At 40.1% G+C, this 25,357-nt stretch overlaps 1 protein-coding gene across 2 annotated transcripts in view; it reads left to right on the top strand.

Moving 5' to 3' along the window:
* The first annotated feature begins 3,310 nt into the window (after positions 1 to 3,310).
* Positions 3,311 to 25,357, top strand: part of TMEM50B (transmembrane protein 50B) — a 35,092-nt gene continuing 13,045 nt past the window's right edge. Inside the window, exons 1-3 of one of the 2 annotated variants that reach the window (XM_029215107.1) lie at positions 3,311 to 3,457; positions 23,112 to 23,251; positions 24,657 to 24,769. In XM_029215107.1, the coding sequence (XP_029070940.1) occupies positions 23,153 to 23,251; positions 24,657 to 24,769 (212 nt within the window). In that variant the 5' untranslated portion in view covers positions 3,311 to 3,457; positions 23,112 to 23,152. Of the gene's footprint in view, positions 3,458 to 4,239; positions 4,619 to 23,111; positions 23,252 to 24,656; positions 24,770 to 25,357 lie in introns of those variants that run through there. The other variant, XM_029215108.1, reaches the window with a different exon arrangement.

The raw sequence follows: 25,357 nt of genomic DNA on the forward strand, positions 1-25,357 counted from the left end.
TAGGTTTTTTGTTTGTTTGTTTGTTTTTACTATTCTAAAAAGCCAGTTTGAGACTGTTTTTTTATGTTATTTGTAACTGAAAGAAACCAAGTGATAAATGTATCCACTGTCATCAGAGTCTAGACTCCAGAAAGAAGTGTTTCCTCTTCTGCCTAAATCAAATGATCTTCCAAGCTTTGGTATCCTGTTTTCCCTCTAAAAGACCATCTTTTACCTAGATGACTGATACTGAATATCCATCCTTTTAGGAGAGGGTCATTTAAGATCCAAAGGAATGTAATCTTAGTCTCAAGTCAACTTCATCCAAATACAACAGTTCTAACTGACTTACTAACAGGAAGTCTTTTTGTTTCACAACCCAATAAGCTTACAGAGAAAGACAGTATTTTGGGAAGTACATGGTTACACAATATGCTTTACATAACATAGCTCCTGCAGTATACTTTGGTGTACTTAAAAGATGGGACATGAATGCCATCCATTAGAGTAAGTTCATGAAGCAGCCTCAAGAAAGTAAGAACAAACCAGAACCTGTGGGACCTGGTGTGAAGGACAGCCTGGATTGTTCCTTTCTCTTAGTAGGTTTGAACCAACTGGACTGGATTCTACCTGTCCAGTTTTAGGTGAAGTAGGTCTTTTAGAACCTGTCCTGGCCCAAACCTGAAAATGGTCCCAAAGTCACAAAGACTCCAGAATCTAGGAGGTAATAGGAATTTAAGAAAACACGCTTAGGTAGAGAGATAATCGAATACCAACCGAATGAGGGCATATGTGGAGTTTTTTTAAGGCTGATCGGCAAGTTTACTAAAGACTCAAATCAGTACATTTGAAATGCTGACACTGAAATGTTGACATCAGCAACTTAATCCCAATATCTTTCAAATGCCCATATTTTTGAAAGCATAGCTACATACATGTTTGACTCTCTGTGAAGGAGAGGCTTACAGAATGATAGAGAAACAAGCTGCATTAGTGCAAGTCCCCCGTCACGTCTGGGAAGGCAACTCAAAGCACGTGCATCCTAATGGCAGGTCAACAGTAACATCCTTCTTCATAAATGGGTGTAAGCATTTGTTCTCAGATACTCTTCTGTAATAAAGGTAAAAAATCTAGGAGAATCTTAAAATACTTAATGTTTTAAACAGTGATGAGATTTGAGACTATGGTAGAAACTTCTGCTTGTCCCCCAGTATCTATTCTTCCTTTCTTCCTCAGTACTGAAACTGCATTTTCTAGCCTTCCTTCCAGTTTAGTGTAGCCAAGTGACTAAGTTTTTGCCAGCAGAATGAAAGCAGAAATGGTATATGCGAACTTTGGGAAAGGTTCTTTTTTTTAAAATAGTACAACCACTTTATTTATTTATTTATGGCTGTGTTGGGTCTTAGTTGTAGCATGCGGGACCTTTCCTTGAGGAGTGAGGGCTCTGTAGCTGTGGCATGTGTGAGCTTAATTTCCCCGGAGCATGTGGGATCTTAGTTTCCTGACCAGGGATCAAACCTTCGTCCCCTGCATTGGCAGGTGGATTCTTAACCACTGGACCACCAGGGAAGTCCAGGGAAAGGTTCTTAAAGAGAGGGCATGTTCCCTTTGTCCTCTCACCTTCTGGTTGGAATGCAAGTATAATGGCTAGAGCTCCAGCAGCTCTCTTAGACCATGAAGTGACATTGGGAATGGAGGCTGATATCTTCCAAATACAAGTATATTTGAAAGCATAAATAAATACATGTGTGACTTTCTTGGCTGCAACAAGGATGCTGCATCTGTCTCCATGAAGTGCCCGGCCAGCTCTAGGCTAACTTTGGACTTCTAAAACTTGAGAGGGAAATACCAATTTTTGTTTAAGCCACTCTTATTTTCTGGTTGTTTTCCCCTGCTTCATGCAGCCAAACCTAACCCTAATACAATAATCTAAAAAGAAGGGCTTCCCTGGTGGCACAGTGGCTGAGAGTCCGCCTGCTGATGCAGGGGATGCAGGTTTGTGCCCCAGTCCGGGAAGATCCCACATGCCACGGAGTGGCTAGGCCGTGAGCCATAGCCACTGAGCCTGCACGTCTGGAGCCTATGCTCCGCAAGAAGATAGATTTTGAAAGCTTTTATTTATTTACTTACTTTTTGGCCACACTGTGGCCTGTGGGACCCTAGTTCCCCGACCAGGGATCGAATCTGCATCCCCCGCAGTGGAAGCACAGAGTTCCAACCTCTGGACAGCCAGGGAAGTCCCTAAAAACTTATTTTAAAAAGTCAACTTTCATAGGTCAGCAATTTAACTAATTTTAAGTTTGCACATATTTTAAAAGTAATTTATTCAACAAATATTTATTGGGCACCTAGATCCTAGCACATGTTATCAGGATGATGGGTAATGTAACTGCAAGTGTATATAAAATATAAAAGATAGAAAAATAGTATCCATGAAAATGAGAACTGAGAGATAGTGGAAAAAATATCAAAAACTAGGGGTTGTTCCTCTTACACGTATAAGAGTTATAGGAGTAACAGGAGTAGAAGAGGATGGCCTTTTGTGATAACTTGGGACACAAAACCTTTTATTTTATTATACTTCAGGTAAAAGCTTTTTTAGATTTCTATTGATAATAACTGGACTTACACAATGCCTTTCCCTCAAGCAACTAAATGACATTTTATATTCCGTAGGAAATTTAGACAGACGGGGCTTGCAAAGGCTGTTGAAGTTACATAGAAAATTCAAGATGTAGCGTCTTTAAAGGATACAGTAGGAAGAGACCTGACAATAAGAAAAACAAAAATCTGGTGGATGGCCGGGAAAAGCTTCAGGACAGAATCAGAAGACTAGTTAGTTGTGTTGGTAACCTCGGGTTACAGTACTAGTTGGTAGCCTTGGACAAGTAACTTCACCTTTCTAGGCCTCCATTTCTGAGTGGCGGGGATTAGAAAAGACATCTTTACAGACCTTCAGTTCCTGAGAACCCTCTTGGAGCACGTGCCCTACACTGGGCAGCTGGTGGTGAACGCCGCTGGGCCTATAGGCAAAGAGAGCCCCTGCCCCTGGGTCTTGGGCTCCCCCTGCACGTGATCTCACGGATGCTGCACTTGAAGTCCCTGAGCAGGAACGCAGCTGTGCTGCCATCCAGAAGACAACATGAGTGGCCAGGTATACGCGTCCGCTAATTTACAGACGCCAAACCTGGCCGGCAGCTCCCGGAGAGCCGGCAAAACCCGGGAGCCCTCGCACCGCCCCGTGGCGTTCTCGCCCCCCCCTAGAGCCCCGCCCCGCCCCGGCCGGCCACTTGCTGCGCGCGGATTGGCTGCTGCGGTGCGCACGGCGCCGCGCCCCGCCCCGCCGGCGCCCTCGCCGGCGGACTGCTACCGGCTCCCGGGGGCTGAGGTGGAGCCGAGGACCCCGGCTCTGCTGCGGCTTAGCCGCCTCCTCCTCTGCGCTCGCGCCTGGTGTCGGCTTGGACGTCGGGGAAGCCGGGTGAGTGCGGGAGGCTGGTTTGGGGGCTTGCGAGGGGCTGGCGCTTGCCGCCCGCGCGTAGGAAGGCACCCCCGGCTCGTCCGGCCCGGCCTGCGAGGTGCGGCGATGCCCGGCCCGGCCTCTCCGGTGAGAGGCGCCGCCGGGCGGAGCGGGTCCGCGGGGCGTCCGGGCGTTTTGCGGGGCGGGGGCGCCGCCGCCCCCTCCGCACCAGCCCGCGTCCCCTCGGGCGAGCGTGGCTGGCGCTCGGCCGGGGCGGGCCGCATCGCCACGTTGTCTCACCATCGAATTGCTTCCCTGGAAGGTCTGGAAAGGTTTCCGTCTCGAGCCTGTCAGCTTCCCGGGGCGAGGGGCGGTGGGGAGACGATGTGCGGCCCGCACGGGGCGTCAGGGGGCCACTCAGGTGCTTCGTCGCCCCTCCCGTTTGCTCTGAACCATGGCTGGGAATGTTTTCAGTGTTCGGCGCTCTTTTCCGAGTCTCTCCGTAGGAGAGTCAGGTACAGAGGTGTGAAATGGAAATGGAAGAGGGTCAACCTTCTTTCGCGTATTAATCATAAAGTGTTCGTGCCCTTTTAGATAAAGAGCAGCAGAGAGTTGCCCATGTAGCAAAGGTAGTTGTGCTGGGGAAGACCATTTTGGTTTTTAACCAATAAATTGGCTTCCGAGTTAATCAATGGAAGGTGCTTAGTTTGAAAGGTAAATATATGACCTTTTGAAGCCCAAGCAGTGCTGAGATCGACTGTGCTCGCTCCCTCCCCGCTGCTGGCGCCGCGTGTGTGTGTGTGTGGGGGGGGGGGGGGGATTTCTCTTCGGAGTGTCCCACCTCTTCTCTCAAACTGTTCACCTACCTGCGCTATAAATCCCTTTCTTTAACAATTACCAAGCCTCTTACTCCCAGGATTGTTACACTTCTTTTCCATCATCTTCAGACAAACATAGTTTTCAGACGCAGACATTTTTTTGCCGATAATAGTGTTGCAAGCCTCTTCGTCCTTAAAATGAACATCAAAAGTTATCTTGAATATCGACCCGACAGGAAAAGCTGGGTTAATGAGAGCACGGAGAGGATGCAGTGTTCCTCTTCCGGAGACACGCCTTCCCCTCCCCCATCCTCCTTGGCCCATTACTGGCTGGTCATTTCTGAATTCACTTCTGGAGTCCGAGGTAAAGAATTTATCTTATTAGTTTATCCTTATCTGCCCTTTTTAAATGATTACGGTAATATATCCAGGTTGTAAACTCTTTTTGTAATGTTACAGAATAATATCAAGTAAAAATTGAAACAGCACAGAAGTATATCAAGTGAAAAGTTAGAATTCCTTGTTTCTTTACTTTGCATCCTGAATTCCAGTCCCTAGGAGGGGTTAGTACCATGATACTATTGGGCAACTGACTTAATATAAGGACACGTCTCCATATCAGTGTGCACCTACCTCATTTTTAAAGTGCTGTACAGTACGCAGCTGTTTAGATGTACTCTAATATATTTTATTGGTCCCTTAATGATGGACGTTTGGTTGTTTCTGGGTTTTAGCCATTAAAAGACTTACTGCAAGAAAATCTTTTGGGCATTGTTGGATAAGTTTCAGGTAGTGCTCTTTTTACCAGGAATCTTTTTTTGTAACTTGAAGGATTTTATAATTTAAAAGCAGTAGTTAATTTGCTTGATTTAAATGCATTTCTTAGAATCTGTATGGCTTTTTATATTTAGAGACTGGATCAAAAAAATTTTGAGGACCAGGTTAAATAATGGTTAATTTATTAACCTTGTTACCACTTAATGGTGTTGACTTTAAGGTTATATTGACTCATTTGATTAGCTTGGCAGGAATGAATAGAGAAGGCCTTAAGGAAGAGAAAATTTGAACAGAGGCCGTGTAATACCCTCCTGTGGTAATCCCCTTGAATATCCAACAGTAACAGATGTTCTTTTGTTGCAAAATGTATCTCAGGTACCAAAAAACGTGTACAGACTATATATAAATATATAGTTTAAATAATATTATTGCAGTGATCAACATTGTATCTACAACCAAATTAAGAAATGAAACATTTACATCTTTCTTCCAGAGGTGGCCTCTACCCTGATTTTTTAAATTAATCTTTTTCTTGCTTTCATTTTGTTTTGTTTTTTGGCCATGCTGCGCAGCTTGTGGGACTTTAGCTCCCCGATCAGGGATCGAACCCGGGCCCTTGGTACTGAAAGCGCCGAGTCCCAACCACTGGACCGCCAGGGAATTCCAGTCTTTCCCTTGCTTTTTAAAATAAGCCTTACAGGGCTTGCATGCTGGCGCAGTGGTTAAGAATCTGCCTGCCAGTGCAGGGGACACGGGTTCGAGCCCTGGTCCAGGAAGATCCCATATGTCGCGGAGCAGCTAAGCCCGTGCACCACAATTACTGAGCCTGCTCTCTAGAGCCCGCAAGCCACAACTACTGAGCCTGTACTCTAGAGCCTGCGAGCCACGACTACTGAGCCCACGTGCCACAACTACTGAAGCCCGTGCGCCTAAAGCCTGTGCTCCGCAACAAGAGAAGCCACCGCAGTGAGAAGCCCACGTACCACAACGAAGAGTAGCCCCCGCTCGCTGCAACTAGAGAAAGCCCGAGAGCAACAATAAAGACCCAACGCGGCGAAAAAGAAATAAATAAATTTTAAATAAGCTTTACACATAAATAAATAAATATACACATGTACATATATGCACACGTATATAAATATTTACAAATAAACAGTATATTTAGTTTTGAGTGAAGTGTTAAAAACAAAACAAAATTCTCATACACATAGCATGTTTCAAAGTTTTATTTTATAGTTATTGCGAGTGCCACAAAGAACTGTTTTTTGTTTTTTTTTGGCTGCACTGGACCTTCATTGCAGTGCACAGGGCTCTTCGTTTAGGCTTTCTCACTAGTTGCCGTGCAGGCTTAGTTGCCCTGCGGCATGTGGGATCTTAGTTCCCCAGTCAGGATCGAACCTGAGTCCCCTGCATTGGAAGGTGGGTTCTTAACCACTAGACCACCAGGGAAGTCCCACAAAGAACTGGTTTTAAGAGGATTTAAGAAATAGATACCTGTGTAGTCCATAGGGAAAGGAATGTCTCAATAAAATTGCTGAGTTAGATATAATTGGTTAATGTTCCAGAGGGCAACAAAATCATAATACCTTGTGATTAATCATTTCTACCAGACTATAAAATCATAACACCTTATTAGTTTCTGCAGTTAAACTGAAACCTTACAGGACTGTAAACTGTGTCTTTATTAACAGTGGATTGTTCATTAAATAAACTGTGATAACAAAGTTATTTTCCTCAGAGCACAGATGAGGTCCAAACAGGCTTATTAGAAAATGCTAGTGCTTTCTCAATTTGAGATTAAAAATTTGTTCCATAATTGTAAGCACAAACCTGACTGTGTAAGGAAAGGACAATATTGTCACTTTTAGATGAAAGCTTCCAGGAAAGATGAGCAGGACGGAATGGTTTCAGCTTCCCTGTTTCCCTGACAGGGGCCCTTTCTCAGGAGGTCAGTGGGCAGTGTTACGAGGGAGTCTTGGATACGGTGTTCACTCCAGTCAGGGCATCAGAGGGCTCTAGTGTGCACCAAATACTGGAAAGATGGCAGAAATACAGTCTGAGGGAGTGGGCTGCTCACCGTGGCCTGCATGCAGTGATCAGTGTAGGTCAAAGTAGAACCTTCTGTGAGGGAAGTGAACATCCTCTGCTGATGCAGCCTGCAGGGTTCAGAAGGAGAGCAGGAACTGCACCAGCATATGATCAGGATCAAGCCAAGCACAGCTGAGTACAGATAGGAATCTGGGTCAGGTTCATGGGGCATTCAGTCCTCAGGTTAAAAACCTGGATAGGGACTGGGTCCCTGGTGGTCCAGTGGTTAAGACTCTGCGCTTACCAGCCTAAATGTCCATCGACAGATGAATAGATAAAGAAGATGTGGCACATATATACAATGGAATACTATTCAACCATAAAAAGAAACGAAACTGAGTTATTTGTAGTGAGGTGGATGGACCTAGAGTCTGTCATACAGAGCGAAGTGAGTCAGAAAGAGAAAAACAAATACCGTATGCTCACACATGTATATGGAATCTTAAAAAAAAAAAAAAACGGTACTGATGAACCTAGTGGCAGGGCAGGAATAAAGACTTAGACATAGAGGACATGGAAGTGGGGTGGCGGGAGAGTAGCATGGACATATATACACTACCAAATGTAAAATAGCTAGTGGGAAGCAGCCGCATAGCACAGGGAGATCAGCTCAGTGCTTTGCGACGACCTAGAGGGGTGAGATGGGAGGGTGGGAGGGAGGCTCAAGAGGGAGGGGATGTGGGGATATATGTATGCATATGGCTGATTCACTTTGCTGTACAACAGAAACTAGCACGGTATTGTGAGGCAATTATACTCCAATAAAGATGTATTAAAAAAAAAAAAAAAGACTCTGCACTTCCACTGCAGGGGCCACGGGTTTGATCCCTGGTTGGGGAACTAAGATCCTGCATGCCATAAATAAATAAAAACTTAAAAAAAAAAAAAAAAGCTGGCATAGTACCTGGTTACACTGCTTCAGTCTGGCCTGGTTGTCCTCCTCGTCTGGGGCATAGCTGGATCCTCTTGAGCTCTCCTGTGTGGGGCTCTTTCCTGTATTCTCTTTCGTTGATTTACTCTCTCCAGTGGCACTCAAACTCCAGTAGCTTCTTGACAAGAAGAGTTACGTTTTCTGGGAGACGTTGCCTGTCTGAATATGTTTTGATTCTATCCTCATACTTGACTGATATTTTGGCTGGTAATAGAATTTTAGTTGGAAGTAATTTTCTTTCAGAATTTTGAAGTAATTGGTCCATTGTCATCTTGCTTCTCGTGTTGCTGAGAATTCCAAAGTACTATGATTCCTGATCCTTTGTATTTGACCTGTTTTTTTTAAATTAATTTTTTTGGGCGTATAATTGCTTTACAATGTTGTGTTAGTTTCTGCTATTTGTTTTTGTTTTGTTTTGTTTTTAATTTCTGCAGACTAATTTCTGCTTTGACTCCAGTGGTTTGAAATTTAAAATGGCCTGTCTTAGCGTGGGTCTATTTTCATCCATTAGGTTGAGTATCTGATGGGCCCTTTAAATCTGGAAATACAGTACTTTCTATTCTGGAGAGATTTTCCTGAATATTTTGTTATTTTTCTCCCTTGTATTCTCTATAGTGTCTCCTGAAACACCTCTTATTTAGATGTGAACCTTTTAAAGGTCTTCTAATTTTCTTACCTGTTTTCTTCTGTTTTCCACCTACTTACTGCTAGATTTTGGGGGACTGGGGGTTGGGGGCACCACGTGGCTTGTGAGGTCTTAGTTCCCTGACCAGGGATCAAACCCACGCCCTCGGCAATAAAGGAGTGGAGTCTTAACCACTGGACCACCGGGGAATTCTCACTGCTAGATTTTCTTAACTTTTATTTCTCAACCTTTGTATTTGGATTAAAAAAAATTCCACAGTTATGTTTTTATTTTTCAAAGCTATTTTTTAGTCTCTGAATGTTTCTTATGATAGCATCCTATTCTTGCTTTAAAATGCAATATGTTCTCTTATCTCTGAGGTTGTAGTGATTTTGTTTTCTTTCTCTGCATAGCTTTCCAGATTCTTATCTGGAAGGGAAGGATCTGGCTGCTGGTCTTCTGCACCAGAACAGAGGAACAGAGGTCCCTTCTGTCCACTTTTCAGTATGATACCTGCATCTTCTGTTGTGCCTGGTATCCCCCAGTCCAGAACACAAGACATAGGGGGGAAAAAGCTTCAGATTTCTGCCAGGATATGGAAGAAGCAGTTGCCAGTACCATGACGAGAAAAGGGACAGGTTCTGGGATCTGACTTTTCTTCCTGCTTCCTCCCAAGTTGTCACTGTGTTGGCTCTCAGCTTTCCCCACCACTGGCTTGGGAATTCGGCTTTCTTGGGTGTGCTAAGTCAGTTACCATGTCCATCTGCTTTCCAGCTTTCAAAATTTTATTGCTATTGTGTCATCTTCTGTTCTCCCTATCGTTAGGAGTTTATGACTTTTTAAAAACTCCTTTTATTGATTGCAGTTTTCGTGAAGTTTCAAGAGGGAGCAGAATGAGGTGCTATGTACATCTGCCATCATCACCCAGAGATAGTAATCATTTTTCTCTTCCAAATAGTAATGGCAGTACTGCCAGGAGCAGAGTGCCCTCTACAAAAGCAGTCGTATGTATGTGAACCATCTTCTTGGTAGGTGGTGGTTGATAGCATTGAGTGATCACATGTGCTGGACACTGCTTTTCTTATTAATTCTCACTTACTGAGGGATGTGCTGTCATATCCCCAGTTTACACCTCAGAGGACCATAGCCCAAGGACATTTAAAGATTGAACAGTGCCTGTCACACAGCGACTATTCCATTAAAAGTGAAATGGCCAAGTAGGCACAGCTGGGAAGAGGCTGAAGGTAGGAGAGGGCCCAGGCCAGTGCTAACTCCAAAGCCTGTACTGTTAGCTGCCTGCATGGTGGCTAATGCTGGAGGAGGATAATTGGTACTTCAAGGCATCCACTTCCTTTGAGCCCCTTAGAAATGTTCTTACTCTAGGCCTTTGGCATCGCAGTACTGCTTGCCAGGTGGGTTCCCTTTCACCTGTGTGGTGTCTCTGAACTGGGGAGTAGGGCATTTTCTGAGCAATCCCAGAGGATGCAAAGAAGCCTAAGCATGGCTTCTGCTGGGAAACCTAGGTAAAGATGGCCTCAGAGAGTGAGTGAAGTTTTGCCATGGCTGGATCAGCTCTGGGATTGTGTAGCAGTCATCTTTTTTAGGTGGCAATTCATGATAGTATGGCTTTCTATTTTTTCAACTTTTTATTATAAAAAAATTTTAAACATACAGAAAAATTGAACAGTACATTCAACATTTTGCCATATTTGCTTTACTTTTTTTTCCCTTAACCATTTGATCATATGTTGCTGACATCGACACCTCACCCCTAAATATGTAAGAATGCATCTCCTAACAAGGTCATTCTCTTTACGTAACCACAATACTATCATTATCACATCTGGGAAAATAATTCTGTAATGTTCTCTGTCTGACCTGTATTCAGATTTACCCAGTTGGCCCAGACTGCCTTAAAAACATTTTTTTTTGGAAACCAGGATCAATAAAGGTTTACACATTTCACTTGGTTTGTTAATTGTATGTTTTGACGTAGATGAAATTAATGATGAAATCTTTTGAACTTTCTAGTTCATATCGCTCTTGGAGACTGCTTCATTACTAGAAGGGTCATGGTTCTCAGAATCTTAGCAACGGAAGGGATCCTTGATGTAATCTGGTTCAGTTATTTCCAAACTTGGCTGATGTGTGTCCTGAAGGTTGAATTGGGAGTTTGTCTGTAGACAAAGAGATGAAAGGGGCATTCCAAGGACATAGATAGACGTATAGATAGATATAGAAATATGTAAATAAATATATTAAAAATATTTAGCAGTTTTCCTAACAGTAGGTATTCAATAAGTACTGGCCAACTTCTCCCTTTTATTTCTTTGTGGCTGGAGTAAAGAGTACATCAAGATAGTAGGAGATAAGAAAGCTATAATAGGGGAGACTGTAAGTACCCTGTATCTTTTGGACTTTATCTCAGGCTGTTGGAAGTTTTTGATGAAAGGCACGATCCGGTCTGAGTTTTAGAAAATTCTGGCAGGATCTGGACTTGAGGAAGCAGGGAGAATGGTTTTAAGAAATAATATGTTTTAGGGACTTCCCTGATAGTCCAGTGGTTAAGACTCTGTGCTTCCACTGCAGGGGGCATGGGTTCGATCCCTGGTCGGGGAAGTTCTGCATGCCATGCGGTGCGGCCAAAAAAAAGAAATAATATGTTTTAATATATTGTCCTGGCAAGATTTATTTCCCTCATTGAAATGATCCTTCTTTTTACCAGCGTCTACAGATTATCAGTTTAAATAAACCTAGGTATAAAGAAGTAGACTTTTTTTGTGTGTGTGTGACAGGATAATGAGACAGGTATTGCATTTCAAAATTTGAAAGACAAAATAGAGTCAGTCATTCAACAAGTATTTGAGTGCCTATTGTATGCCAGGCCACTGTGCTAGGCTCTGGGAGAACTACATTGAGCAAAAATGGGCATGGAATGTCCTTCGTGTATTTTACTCTCTTCAGGGGAAGGTATGTATTAATCAAATAACAAGATTAATAATGAAGTACTAAGGGGATTAGATCTGGCCGTGGAGTCAGGAGGTCATGGAAGTCATATCTTTTTATTATTATTATTTTTTTTTTGCGGTACGCGGGCCTCTCACTGTTGTGGCCTCTCCCGTTGCGGAGCACAGGCTCCGGACGTGCAGGCTCAGCGGCCATGGCTCACGGGCCCAGCTGCTCCGCGGAATGTGGGATCCTCCCGGACAGGGGCACGAACCCGCGTCCCCTGCATCGGCAGGCGGACTCTCAACCACTGCGCCACCAGGGAAGCCCAAGTCATATCTTTTTAAATTTTATTTTATTTATTTATATTTTTGGTGGCCGTGCCATGAGGCATGAGGGATGTGGGATCTTAGTTCCCCTTCCAGGGGTCGAACCTGTGCCCCCTGAAGTGGAAGTGCGGAGTCTTAACCACTAGACAGCCAGGGAGGTCCCCATATCATCCTTCACTTGGATTATTTCAACAACCTGCACCACAACTACTGAGCCTGTGCTCTAGAGCCCGTGAGCCGCAACTACTGAGCCCTTGTGCCACAACTACTGAAGCCCACACGCCTAGAGCCCACGCTCGCAACAAGAGAAGCCACCGCAATGAGAAACCCGCGCACCGCAAGGAAGAGTAGCCCCCGCTCGCCATAACTAGAGAAAGCCCGTGCGCAGCAACGAAGACCCAATGCAGCCAAAATAAATAAATAAATATTAAAGAAAAAAAAACCCCTGTGCTCCCTGTCTTTTACTTTGGTTTTTAGATTTAAATCTTTTAGGAAAATTGGTGGTACCTACTAAATTTTATTCTTGTTATAGATGATTTACAAGTCAGAAGGCAAATAAGCATCCTGAGATTATGTAAAATGTCTTTCCAAAAATGCTTAGCTCTCTGAATAATCATACTGTTGGATTTTAAGGCCTATAAAATATTCACACTGTGACTACCTAGACACCAGGCTTATAGCAACCTAAGAAGAAAAACTGTATTCTCCAGACTGCTTTGTCAAGTTGTGAATCAACAGTAATCACCACTGTCATTGTAGACCTCACTGGACTGCTTTCTTCTGTTTCCAGGTGATCGCAGTATTCATCTAAATTGGGGCTCTTTCTCTTCCATCTCGTTCTTCTTGCTTTCTTCACCACAGGCAGTAGAATAGTAACTTTCTCCTCACGAAATGGAAATGAGAGAAATGCTGTGAAACTGTCTGGCAGCAGTACAGTGTATTGGTCATGAGCACATGTTTGGAATCAGATGTGAACTTCAGTGGAATCCTGGCTTTCCTTCTTGCTAGCTGTGTGACCTTGGGCTAGTTACTCTGTAAACCTTTTTAGTAATACGAGATAATAATAGTAACTGCCTTAGAGTATTTGTGAGTCTTCAATGGAATAGTCTATGAAAAGAGTTTTTCTGAGGATGGAGTAGAGTTGCCTGTAACCTGTAAGCACCCTATAACTAAGAGCCACTAGTAATAGTAATAGTAATAGTAGTAGTAGTAGTAGGGAAGATGTAGATTTTATTTTTGTTTAATTTGAGTCAGCTGTTTTGCTCTGGCTATGTAGACCTAATACCTTGCACGATATTTAAATTTAATTTCTGGATTTTTTTGGTAACTTATTTATTTATTTATTGGCTGCAGCATGTGGCATGCAGGATCTTAGTTCCCCGATCAGGGATCAAACCCATGCCCCCTGCAGTGGAAGCTTGGGAGTCCTAACCACTGACCCGCCAGGGAATTCCCCCAGATTTTTTAATGATACAAATTGTAATTTAATTTTAAAAGGTGTTAATTGATTTCTCTGCCAGTTTGTAAATCTCCTGATGATGAGGGCCAAGTTTTATTCATCTTTATTTTCCCCACAGTGCCTTGCTTGTAGGACATGTTCTGTAAATATTTCATTCATGATCTAGAAGAGTTTTGTGCTGATTAAATACCATTGTATATGTAAGTCTGCTGTAATGCCTGGCAGACAGTAATGCAAGGAAGGAAGAGAGTGAGTCAGAGATGAACACTGAATCAGTCCTCAGCCCTCTTCCATATTTTCTCCTTGAGATACCCTAGCTGCCCCTGTGACTTCAGTTACCACTTAATTACTATCAGCCTGTAATCTGTATTTCTGCTTTAAACCACTCTTTCAGTGGTTTCTGTACATCTGTCTTACATACATTTCCACCTGGATGTCCTTCAGTCATATCAAACACATTATGCTCAAACTCTCCCTTGCTCCCCTCCCTGTTTTGGTTAATGGTGTCTTTCCAGCCGTTGGGTACCCAAACAGTCATTCTTAGCTCTTCCTTGCTTGTTGATAATACCACATCAATATTTCTCAAATAAAAACCTTTTCTTTAGCCTGTATGAGTATGGCCTCAGTTTACATCCTTATTCTCTTCCTCTCTAGAGGGTGTCTTTAACATTTTCCTTCAGTCCTCCTCCATACTGCTGCCACCAGAATTGTCTTTCTAAATCGCAGAGGTTATTTTGTCACTTCCCTGCTTACAAGCCTCTGGTAGTTTCCTAGTGCTTAGAGCAGGGGCCTGCAGACTATGAGCTGTGGGCCAAGTCTGGTGGTCTGCTGCTGTTTTGTAAATTTAAGTTTTATTGGAATACAGCCATGCTCATTTGGTCACATATTGTTTATGGCTGCTTTTATGCTATAACAGCAGAGTTGAGTAGTCGTGACAGAGATTGTTTGGCCTGCAAAACTAAAAATGTACACTATCTGGTTCTTTCCAGAAGTTTGCAAATCCCTTGGCTTAGAGATTAGAGGTCAGATTTGTGTAGGCTGAAAAATCCTTGATGATCTTGTCCCAAACATGTTAATCACATCACTCTTTGAAATACCTTAAACTCTACCCTGTTCTCTTGTGGCCCTACATAATTTCGCATATTTTATTCCTTCTTTTTCATCTGTCAAACTCCTCTTCTTGCTTTAAAACCCAGCCAAGTTTATTCTTCCTTTATCAAACTTTCCTCAACTCTTCCCGGAAAGTAGTGTCCTATAACACTCTTTTCATATTTCTATTTATAGCCCTTTTGTGTATGTATAGTATAGCACATTTTATAATGCAGTTATTTATTCTTCTGACAATGTCCCTAACTAGACTGTTTTCTACATTGATTGTCTTAATCATTTTTGTATACACAGCGCCTAACATTTGTAGCATTTAACAACTAGTGAAGAGCTGGATGAACAAACAGATGGTAACATGAAAGTTTGGTCAAAAGAAAAAATTTTGAATTAGGTATGTTATTTGGACTTTGATGCATATGGAAATCACTCAGACCATGTTTATATGTTAAAGTGTGTAGTTGTTTTCTCCTCTTGCTTTTTGCAGCTATCCTTTGGCTTCCTAAACTGAGTGTTTGAAATTTTCACAGTTGAATCACTTAAAATGCTCTCTAAAAAGGACTCATTTCCTTTTATAAAGAGTTGCCTCTCTAGTAATAGGAATAATTGCTATCTAATGTATTATAAGACTTGTGGGTCCATTATTTCAGTTCAATAATCTTGTTTTTTTAAAAATTGGTACCTGGGTCAGTTTTGCAGGAGAACATACCAGTAATTTCCTTGATCTCAAAAAAGTTTAAGTTTATTTAAAATAGTTACAGACATAGTACATTATATAAGAGGTTTCTCAACAGGCACGAATCAACAATTCATTGTGTTAATTACAATAACTTTTAAAATCACTTTGCATTAAAAAAAATGTAATTCATGCTCAGTGCAGCAAACTTTGAAAATAGAAAGCAAAACAAACACACCATCCTGTGACCCATATATAAAATAATATGAAAGTACTGGTGTTCGTCCTTCCAGTATTTTTATGCATGTATGTGTTTATATATATATATATATATATATATATACTATTCTTTTTTCTAAAAAGGAAATAATGCTATAGATACATTTAAAAAATTTTTAAATTTTATTTATTTATTTTGTCTGTGTTGGGTCTTCGTTGCTGCGTGCGGGCTTTCTCTGGTTGTGGAGATCAGGGGCTACTCTTTGTTGTGGTGCACAGGCTTCTCTTCGCAGTGGCTTCTCTTGTTGCAGAGCACGGGCTCTAGGCGCGTGGGCTTCAGTAGTTGTGGCACACAGGCTCAGCAGTTGGGGCTCGCGGGCTCTAGAGCACAGGCTCAGTAGTTGTGGCGCATGGGCTTAGTTCTGCAGCATGTGGGATCTTCCCAGACCAGGGCTCGAACCCGTGTCCCCTGCATTGGCAGGCAGATTCTTAACCACTACGCCACCAGGGACGCCCTAGATACAGTTTTAATAACCTGTTTTTTTCACTTGGTATTAGTCATTACCATTTACTCATGCCATTAAATGTTTTTCAAAAATAGATTTAAAAAAAATTTTTTTTTGTGGCCACACCCCGTGGCATGTGGAATCTTAGTTCCTCGACCAGGGATTGAACCCGCACCCCCTGCACTGGAAGCATGGAGTCTTAACCACTGGATCACCAGGGAAGTCCCTCAAAAATAGATTTTTTAATGTCAGCATTAAGTAAACTATTTTACTTAAACATTTATTCTATTATTGAACATTTAGATTTCCTCTAAGTAGTCTTTGCCTTCATTAAGTCTCCAGAGGCCTATTATCTTAAGTTAAATATTGTATACTTATCTCCACTTTAAGCCAGGGGATCAGTGTTAGTATTGTTGATTGCTGTTATTAAATCAAGACTGTCATGATAAAATGTGCTTATTTTTTGGTAAATATCAATAAGAAAACCCATATGAAAGTCAGTCTTCTCAGTTCAGAGTGTTAGTTCTTAATATACTAGCCCTCTCCTAAATGTTTACCATAGTGACCATCTTGGTGCCTTTGCTCCTTTTATCCTAACGTTCTTCACTTGGTTTCCCGTTGCACTTGGTGAAACCCTAAATCCATCATGAAGTCCACATTAATCTGCAAGGTGATCTGGTACTTACCTGTCTCTCTCCATATTTATTCCAAGCCACTTCCTCCCCTAACTTACTATATTCTTATTCTCTTTGGTACCAGCTAATTCTTCCTTGCTAGTATCAAAGGGACTTAGTGGCTTTTGTATGTAATCTTCCCTCTCTCTGCTCTGCCTCTTTTGCTTTTCCTTAATCTAATTAACTTTACTCAGCTTTTAAATTTCAGTGTGTTTTAAAATTTTAGCACGTGTTGCCTCTTTAGAGAGGCATTCCCTGACCATTCTCAAATAGGTCTCCCTTATTTTGTATCAGGGTCATGTGCATTTCCTTCATAGTAACTGTTTGTATTATTTTGATGTTTCTCTGCCCCACCCAAACCCCTGACCCTCCAATTTAAGCTCCAGGAGGGAGAAGACCATGACATTTCAGAAATTAGTGTGTGGAAATAGCCCTCTGTATCCTTGGGTTACACATCCACGGATTCAACCAACCAGGGATCAAAAATACTCAGGAAAAAAAAAATTCCAGAATGTTCCAAAAAGCAAAACTTGAATTTGCTGAGTACTGGCAGCTATTTACAGGGCATTTACATTGTAGTTATAACTATTTACATAGTATTTACATTGTATTAAGTATTATAAGTAATCTGGAGATGATATTAAAGTATATAAAGGAGGTTATATACAAATAGTATGCTATTTTATATAAGGGACTTAAGCATCCACAGATTTTGGTATCCGAGGGGGGTCCTGGAACCAATCCCCTGTACATACTGAGGGACAACTGTATGTTTGCTGCTTATAGAACTATTTATAAATAGGTTAATATATGCAAAATGACTTTTATAATAGGAAACATGACTTTTGTTTTTATAATGTCACTTTAAAAAAAATAAATTTATTTATTTATCTTTGGCTGTGTTGGGTCTTCGTTGCTGTTCACGGGCTTTCTCTAGTTGCGGCAAGCCGGGGGCTACTCTTCGTTGCAGTACGTGGGTTTCTCACTGCGGTGGCTTCTCTTTGTTTCAGTGCACGGGCTCTAGGTGCACAAGCTTCAGTAGTTGTGGCTCGTGGGCTCTAGAACGTAGGCTTAGTGGTTGTAGTGTGCGGGCTTAGTTGTTCAGCGGCATGTGGGATCTTCCCAGACCAGGGCTCAAACTCGTGTCCCCTGCATTGGCAGGTGGATTCTTAAGCACTGTGCCACCAGGGAAGTCCCATGACTTTTGTTTTAACCTTCAGACGTTGTCTTAAATTCATGGCGACCTTCCCTAAACTTGTTTTTAACCAGTTAATATTTAATCTTTGATAACAGTTCATCTCTGTGTCTGCAGGCTATCTTGATAAAATGTGCCCATAATGCGTACATAGTAAGGCTTTAGTGCAGCTGAAGCATATCTAAATGATAAAATTTTTAAATCTTTTTTGTGGGTAAAATACACAGATCTTAAGTGTACACTTCAGTAACTTTTGATAAATAAATGTACCTGCATAATCACTATCCCAACCAAGATATAGAACATTATTATCACCCCAAAAAAGTTCCCTTGTAGTCAGTCCTCAGCCCCTATTGGCAACCACTGTTCTGATCTCTGGGACTATTGATTAGTTTTGCCTCTTCCTAAGCTTCATTTTAAATGGCATCATACAGTATATACTACTTTGTGTTTGCCTTCTTTCACATAAATCAGGTTTTTGAGATATTTTTTTCTGTGTGGTTATATACATCGTTCATCATTTTTTGTTGCTGAATAGTATTCTATTGTATGAATCCATCATAATTTGTTTATCCATTCTTCTGTTGATGAATATTTTGGTTGTTTCAGTTTGCTACTAATATGAATAAACCTGCTATAAACTTTCTTGTAAAAGTCTTTTTGTGTGTGGACATATGTTTTTACTTCCCTTGGTAAACACTTAGGGATGGAGTTGCTGGGTTATAGGGAGGATTATTTTTAACTTTGTAAGAAACCGCAACCAGAAATGTATGAGATTTCCAGTTGTTCTGCTTCCAACAGTCAGTCTTTTTAATCTTAGCCATTCTAGTGGATGTGATGATATTTCTTTAATTTGCATTTCCCTGATGACTGATGATGTTGAATACCTATTTAGATGCTTTTTGGTCATTGTCTTTTAAGTCCTTTGCCCATTTCAAGTCTGTTCAACTCTCATGCACACTTTTTATTGCCTATATTTTGTTTTTTTTTATTATTAATCTTTAAGTGTTCTTTCTGTATTGTAGGTACAAATCCTTTGTCAGATACTTGTTTTGCAAATATTGTCTCCCAGTCTGTGTTTCCAGTGTTTGGACCTTCTGTAGTACATTTATAGTACTTCTTTTCAGATTAACAATTAGACCCATTACTTTAAATTTAGAGGTATTTCACTTAAATCCATATTTAAGCATATTATTTGAAAATGTAACTGACATGCTATTTAGAAAGTTTATCTTTGTGGATATCCTATACAATGTTATAATTTTTGCTTTAAATAGTTGTCTTAAATAAAGAGAAGGAATAAAAAATAGTCTTTTATATTTACTCACATATTATTTCTGGTATTCTTCATTCCTTCCTGTAGATCTGAGATTAATCTGGTGTCATCTCCCTTTAACCTGAAGAATTTCCTTTAGCATTGTTTAGTGCAGATTTGATGACGAATTATCTTAGTTTCTGTTTACCTGAAAATATTTTTATTTTATCCTCATTTAAAAAAAGCTTTTTTGAGATACAATAAAGATATGATAACAGTCACCTGTTTTAAGTGTACAGTTCAGTGATTTTTAGTATATTTATGTGCAATAATCGCCACAGTCTAATTTTATAACCTTATGCCTATGAGTACTCACTCCCTATTACACTCCGCTCTCCCCTGCCCATCACTAGGCAACAGCTGATTTACTTTCTGTGTATAGATTTGCCTCATCTGGACATTTTATATAAATGGAATATACAATACGCGGTTGTCTTTCACTTAGCGTAATGTTTATGAGGTTCATCTGTGTTGTATCATGTATATTTCCTTTTTATTGCTGAATTTGTATTCCATTGTGTGGTATCCCACATTTTATTTATTCATTCATTAATTGACATATGTTGGGTTGCTGCACTGCTTAGTTATTATGAGTAATGCTGCTATGAACATTTGTGTATAAGTTTTTGTGTAGACATATGTTTTCATTTCTCTTGGGTAGATAGATAGGGGTAGAACTGCCATCACCCTCACTTTTGAGGAATACTTTTGCTGGATATAGCATTTGAGATTGATTTTGGGCCGTGCTGAGTGGCTTGTGGGAGTTTAGTTCCTTGACGAGGGATTGAACCCGGGCCCTCGGCAGTGAGAGCATGGAGTCCTAACCACTGGACTGCCAGGGAATTCTCATGATTGCTTTTCTTAAAAGCACGTCAAAAAATGTTCTTCCATTTTCTTCTGGCCTCCATTGTTTTTGATGAGAAGTCAGCCATCATACATATTGTTCTACTACCCCTGTATGTAATGTGTTGATTATTTTTTCCCCCTAATGTTGCTTTGTTTCTTTTTATCTCTGGTTTTCAGCAGTTTTATTATGATGTTTTCCTTGTGTTTATCCTCCTTGGAGTTTGCTGAGCTTCCTGGATTTGCAAATTATTATTTTTCACCAAATTTGGGAAATTATCAGCCATTATTTCTTTAAATATTTTTTCTTCCTGATTCTTTTATTTTTCTGGGACCCAATTAAACATATGTTAGACCAGTTATTAGTGTTCCTGAGTTTCCTGAAGCTTTATTCATTTTTTCCCCCTAATTAAAAAGAAAAAAAACCTGTTCTCTAGATAGGATAATTTCTTTTGATCTTTCTTCAAGCTTACTGTACTTTTCTTCTACTGTCTCTAATCTCCTACTGAGCCCATCTAGTTAATTTTAAATTTCAAATATTATAATTTTCAGTCATAACATTTACATTTTAAAGTTTCTCTACCGAGATTCTCCGTTAACTCAGTTATTTTGACCATGTTCCTTTGTCTTTGAATGTGTTTATACTGGCTGCTTTAAAGTCATTGTCTGCTAATTTTCAATATCTGAATTATGGGGGGGTCTGTTTCTATTGACTGCTTTTTTTTCCTCCTTGAAGATAAATCACATTTTTTCTGCTTCTGTAAAAGTCTAGTAATTTTTTTTTTTAACTATACAGTTGACCCTTGAACAAAACAGGGGTTAGGGGTGCTGACCTTCTGTGCAGTCAGAAATTCATGTTTAACTATACATTGGTCCTCCGTATCTGCAGTTCTGCATCTGTGGGTTCAACCAACCATGGATTGTGTAGTACTGTAGTATGTATTTAGTGAAAAAAATCCACATATACATGCATCTGCATAGTCCAAACCTGTGTTGTTCAGGGGTCAACTGTATATTGGACATTGTGGATGATACATTATAGACACTGTGGATCAGTTATCTTCCTCTGAAGAGTGTTACTTTTTGTTCTAACAGGCAATTAAAATACTGACTGATCACCCTGAAATTGTGGAGATTTGGTTTTATACTTTGTTGGAGTGTGTGGAAATCCCAAGGTGTTTACTAATCTCTGACCTGGTGGAACTCAAATTCCAAAATGCCTTGCAGGGGATAGCAGCTGAAGTCTGTTTAGTACTTTTAGCCTTCCAGATATTTTTTTCTGCTGAGGTCCTTGGAATCTCCTTCATGCATGTGCTGTTCAGGGATTAGTCAGGATTTAAGAGAGTTTATATTAGTGTTTGGGGCTCCCTCTTGTGACTTACCCCATTCCAAGATTTCCCCTTCAGTTTCCAGCTGCTCTTGTCATCCTGAACTTCATCCACTGATACCTGAAGCCAGAAAGACTGATTTTTTGCTCAAGTTTTAGCTATTCCACAGGGACTCACTTGGCTGGGAGTGAGAGGTTAGGGGATTCTTCAGGGGAAAAAGCTGTATTAAAGTGGATCTTGCTCATTGTGTTTTCTTTCAAGGGGTAAATGCCCTCCAGTTTCTGCCTGCTTTTCAGCACTCTTTAGTGCTTTAAAATAGTTTTTTTTTCCCCTTTTCTTTCTGGAACTTAAGGTGTTCCTGAATCATCACATCTGAACATACTCTCTTTGTTTTGAAAATTTGCACAGCATGCTGTACCCTTATATAGTTTTTTATGCATGTGATTTTTCTCCTTCCAGTTATCTATTGCTGCATACAGGTAACTCTAGAACTTAGTAGTTTAAAACAGCCATTTTATTATGCTTACAGTTCCTGTGGGTCAGGAATTTGGAAAGGGCATAGCCAGGATGACATGTGTCCGCTCCATATACCTGGGGCCTCGTCAGGGAAGTCTTAAAATGTGGGAGTAATGCTAATAACTGGAGCAGCAGTCACATCTGGCAGGTGGCGGCTGGGCCGCCACCTGGAACCGTGGGCCAGAACACCTCTACGTGGTCTCCTCACAGCACTGTGGCCTTGGATTTTTTACAAAGCAACTCAGGGCTCTAGTGTTAGTGTTCCAGAGAACCACCTGCAAGCTGCATTGTCTTTTATGATCTAGTCTGAGAAGTTGTATGGCAGAGTTACATAGCATCACTTTCTCTACTTTATCGGTGAACCAGCCTTTATTGTTGACCTAAATTCAAAGGTAGGGACATAGATCCACCTCTCAATTGGAGAAGTGTCAAAGGCTTTGCAGACACTTTATTTTTTTTTTCCAAATAAAAAATATTTTAATTTTCTTCTTTATGGTCACAGTAACTTTGAGTCAGAAATTTGACACACTGTTATTCCCACATGTGAGGTCTTGAGATAGATACTTTTTAGTTATTTGCCCAAGGTCAGCGACAAGTGCAGACCCCTAATTTTCATTCCTGAATGTCTCATTTTCAGTAATGCTGAGTTCAATATATGAAAACAAAACAAGGAAAATATATTTCTGTAGTCCACTCTTACCCTTGGTAGAATGGAATCTCCTTAGATACTGTGAGCCCATGACAATATTGAAATGGGAACTTTCCTGTGGCCTTTTCTTTTCTTCATTTTAACATCTTTATTGGAGTATAATTGCTTTACAATGCTGTGTTAGTTTCTGTTGTACAACAAAGAGAATCAACCATATGCATACATATATTCCTATATCCCCTCCCTCTTGAGCCTCCCTCCCCCCGCCATCCCACCACTCTAGCTCGTCGCAAAGCACCGAGCTGATCTCCCTGTGCTATGCAGCTGCTTCCCACTAGCTATCTATTTTACGTTTGGTAGTATATATATGTTGATGCTACTCTCACTTCATCCCAGGTTCCCCCCACCCTGCCCCATGTCCTCAAGTCCATTCTCTATGACAGACATGTTTAAAACCTCCATGCTCATTTAACAAATAGTAAGCTCCTTCTGTGTCCTAGGACAGTCTTATGTATATCTCAATAGATATTCATTGTAGTATTGAATTTTTCTTCTTAACTATAGTAGATTTAGACCTACAGTTAAATTTGTGTTTAAAGCTTTAAGAAACGAGTAAGATATTTCACTTCTTAAAAACATTTCCTTAGATGGATTTTTTTTTGTCTTTTTATTTGTAGAATATAGTATTTAATGTAAAGTCCATGCTTAAGTGGTGAAAATGGCAGGCTTCCTAGATAATTTCCGTTGGCCAGAATGTGAATGTATCGACTGGAGTGAGAGAAGAAATGCAGTGGCTTCTGTAGTAGCAGGTATATTGGTAAGTGAAAAAGCCTGGTTGGTGACATTTATACCTCACTTTTTCCCTGAAAATTAATCTTGATTCCTTTGAACTGTGAATACCCATGATAATACAGTTTTTGAAGGCAGTAGTTTTTTAAGTAAATTATATAATATGTATCATTCCTTTAGGATCCTCAAAGGCTCAGAATTTGATGTAACTAATAATATTGTTGTGACTCATTGAAATTCAGGATGTGCAGACAGTAGTAACAACCTTAGGCTGCATTAGAACTGAAGCCCTGCAGCCCTTTAGGGAAGGGTTGCCATCTTCATACCCCAGCTGCAGCACAGGCAGGAAGCGAGAGGAAGAAATTTGTGGAGGAAACTACTGCTTAATTTTCTTTCCAATATTTTTTTAAAAACTTTTTATTATTGAAAATATCAATAGTATACACAAAAATAGAGAGAATGGTATAGAGTCCTCTCTCACCCCCTGTACTTATCATTGAGCTTCAAAAAAAAGTCAGATCATGACCAATCTTGCTTTAGCATTCCATCAAGCACTCCCTGCCCCCACTGCACTTTTTGAAGCAAATTTCAGTATATGTTCCACTTAATTTAAATTAATCTTTTCCAGTATATAGTTCTATACCTGAAGTTCAATAGAAAAGATAAATAAAGAAATAAAGTGGAGCAGGAGCTAAAGATATTGGGGTGGCCAAAAAGTTTGTTCAGGTTTTTCCATAACATCTTAGAATTGTGAAGCAGTATGTGTGCAGAATTCTTTTAGGTGTTTCCAAGTTTTTCTTGCTCTCTGTGGTCACCTCGCCTGTACTTAATTTGTCTATGAAATTCCTTAGTAACTTGTCTACTTTAGTTCTATTCAGCTTAGTTTACATAGAAACATTACATTTTGCAAACTCATGTTTAGTCAGTTTTGCAGTATTTAATCAAATTACATAATTAAAATTGTAGCAAGCGTAGATATTTTTTGGAGACATGGCAGCTCATTTGTGGAAGCAAAAGGGCTTGGGCATATTAAAAAAGAATGTTCCACATTCTTTTTAATATGAACGAGAGAGTGAAACACATCAGGTAATCAGGGAGCTGGTTAGTTGGAGGTTAGTTAAGAGAGCTTTGGTTGTATATAATTTTATAGTGGATAAAAGAAGCAGATAATTCATTCCTAGGTAATGAATTTTTCATCTTGCATTAAGAGCAGAACTTGAATCTTACACGGATTTGATTAGATTCACCTCATATGCTATAAAGAATAAGTAAACAAGGGATTCTTGTTTTTTATATTTCAACATCTAAAACTCAAAGTAGACATATTTTATGTTTCAATTATATGGTCCATAGAAAACATGGAATGTTAAGGAACAGTATCATGCTAAGCCAAAGTATTAGTGTTATTTTAATGACATGGGTTCTTTCTCAAGTTTTTTACAGGTTGGTGGATAATGATTGATGCAGCCGTGGTATATCCTAAGCCAGAACAGCTGAACCATGCCTTTCACACATGTGGTGTATTTTCCACATTGGCTTTCTTCATGTAAGTATGAAGGTAATTCTCAATTCAAGATTATTTTTCTAAAAACATTTTTTCCTCAAAGTTTAATGCTATCTGGAATAACTTTTTAATTTCATTGATTGATTCTTCTTTAACATGATAAATATATGTGTGTATATCTATATTGCCATTTTATTAAGATTTTTAAAATCAAGAATGAGTGTTGAATTTGGGGGGGAGAGATTAATTGGGAGATTGAGACTGACATATACACACTACTATATATAAAATAGATAACTAATAAGAACTTGCTGTATAGCGTAGGGAACTCTACTCAGTACTCTGTAATGGCCTATATGGGAAAAGAATCTAAAAAAAAAAGAGTGGATATATGTATATGTATAACAGATTCATTTTGCTGTACACCTGAAACTAACACAACATTGTAAATCAACTATACTCCAATAAAAATTTTTTTAAAAAAAGTGTTGAATTTAGTCAGATAATTTTATTATACTTTATAAAGATTATCATGTGATTTTTGTTCTTATATTTGTTAAACTGACAAAGTACTATGTTTTATAGACCTTAAGATTTTTTTTGTATTTTAGTATCTTTGAATATCAGTGT

The sequence above is a fragment of the Monodon monoceros genome, unplaced genomic scaffold (genome assembly GCF_005190385.1).
Source record: "Monodon monoceros isolate NGI ecotype Baffin Bay Population unplaced genomic scaffold, NGI_Narwhal_1 Super_Scaffold_11, whole genome shotgun sequence".
NCBI lineage: Eukaryota > Metazoa > Chordata > Mammalia > Artiodactyla > Monodontidae > Monodon > Monodon monoceros.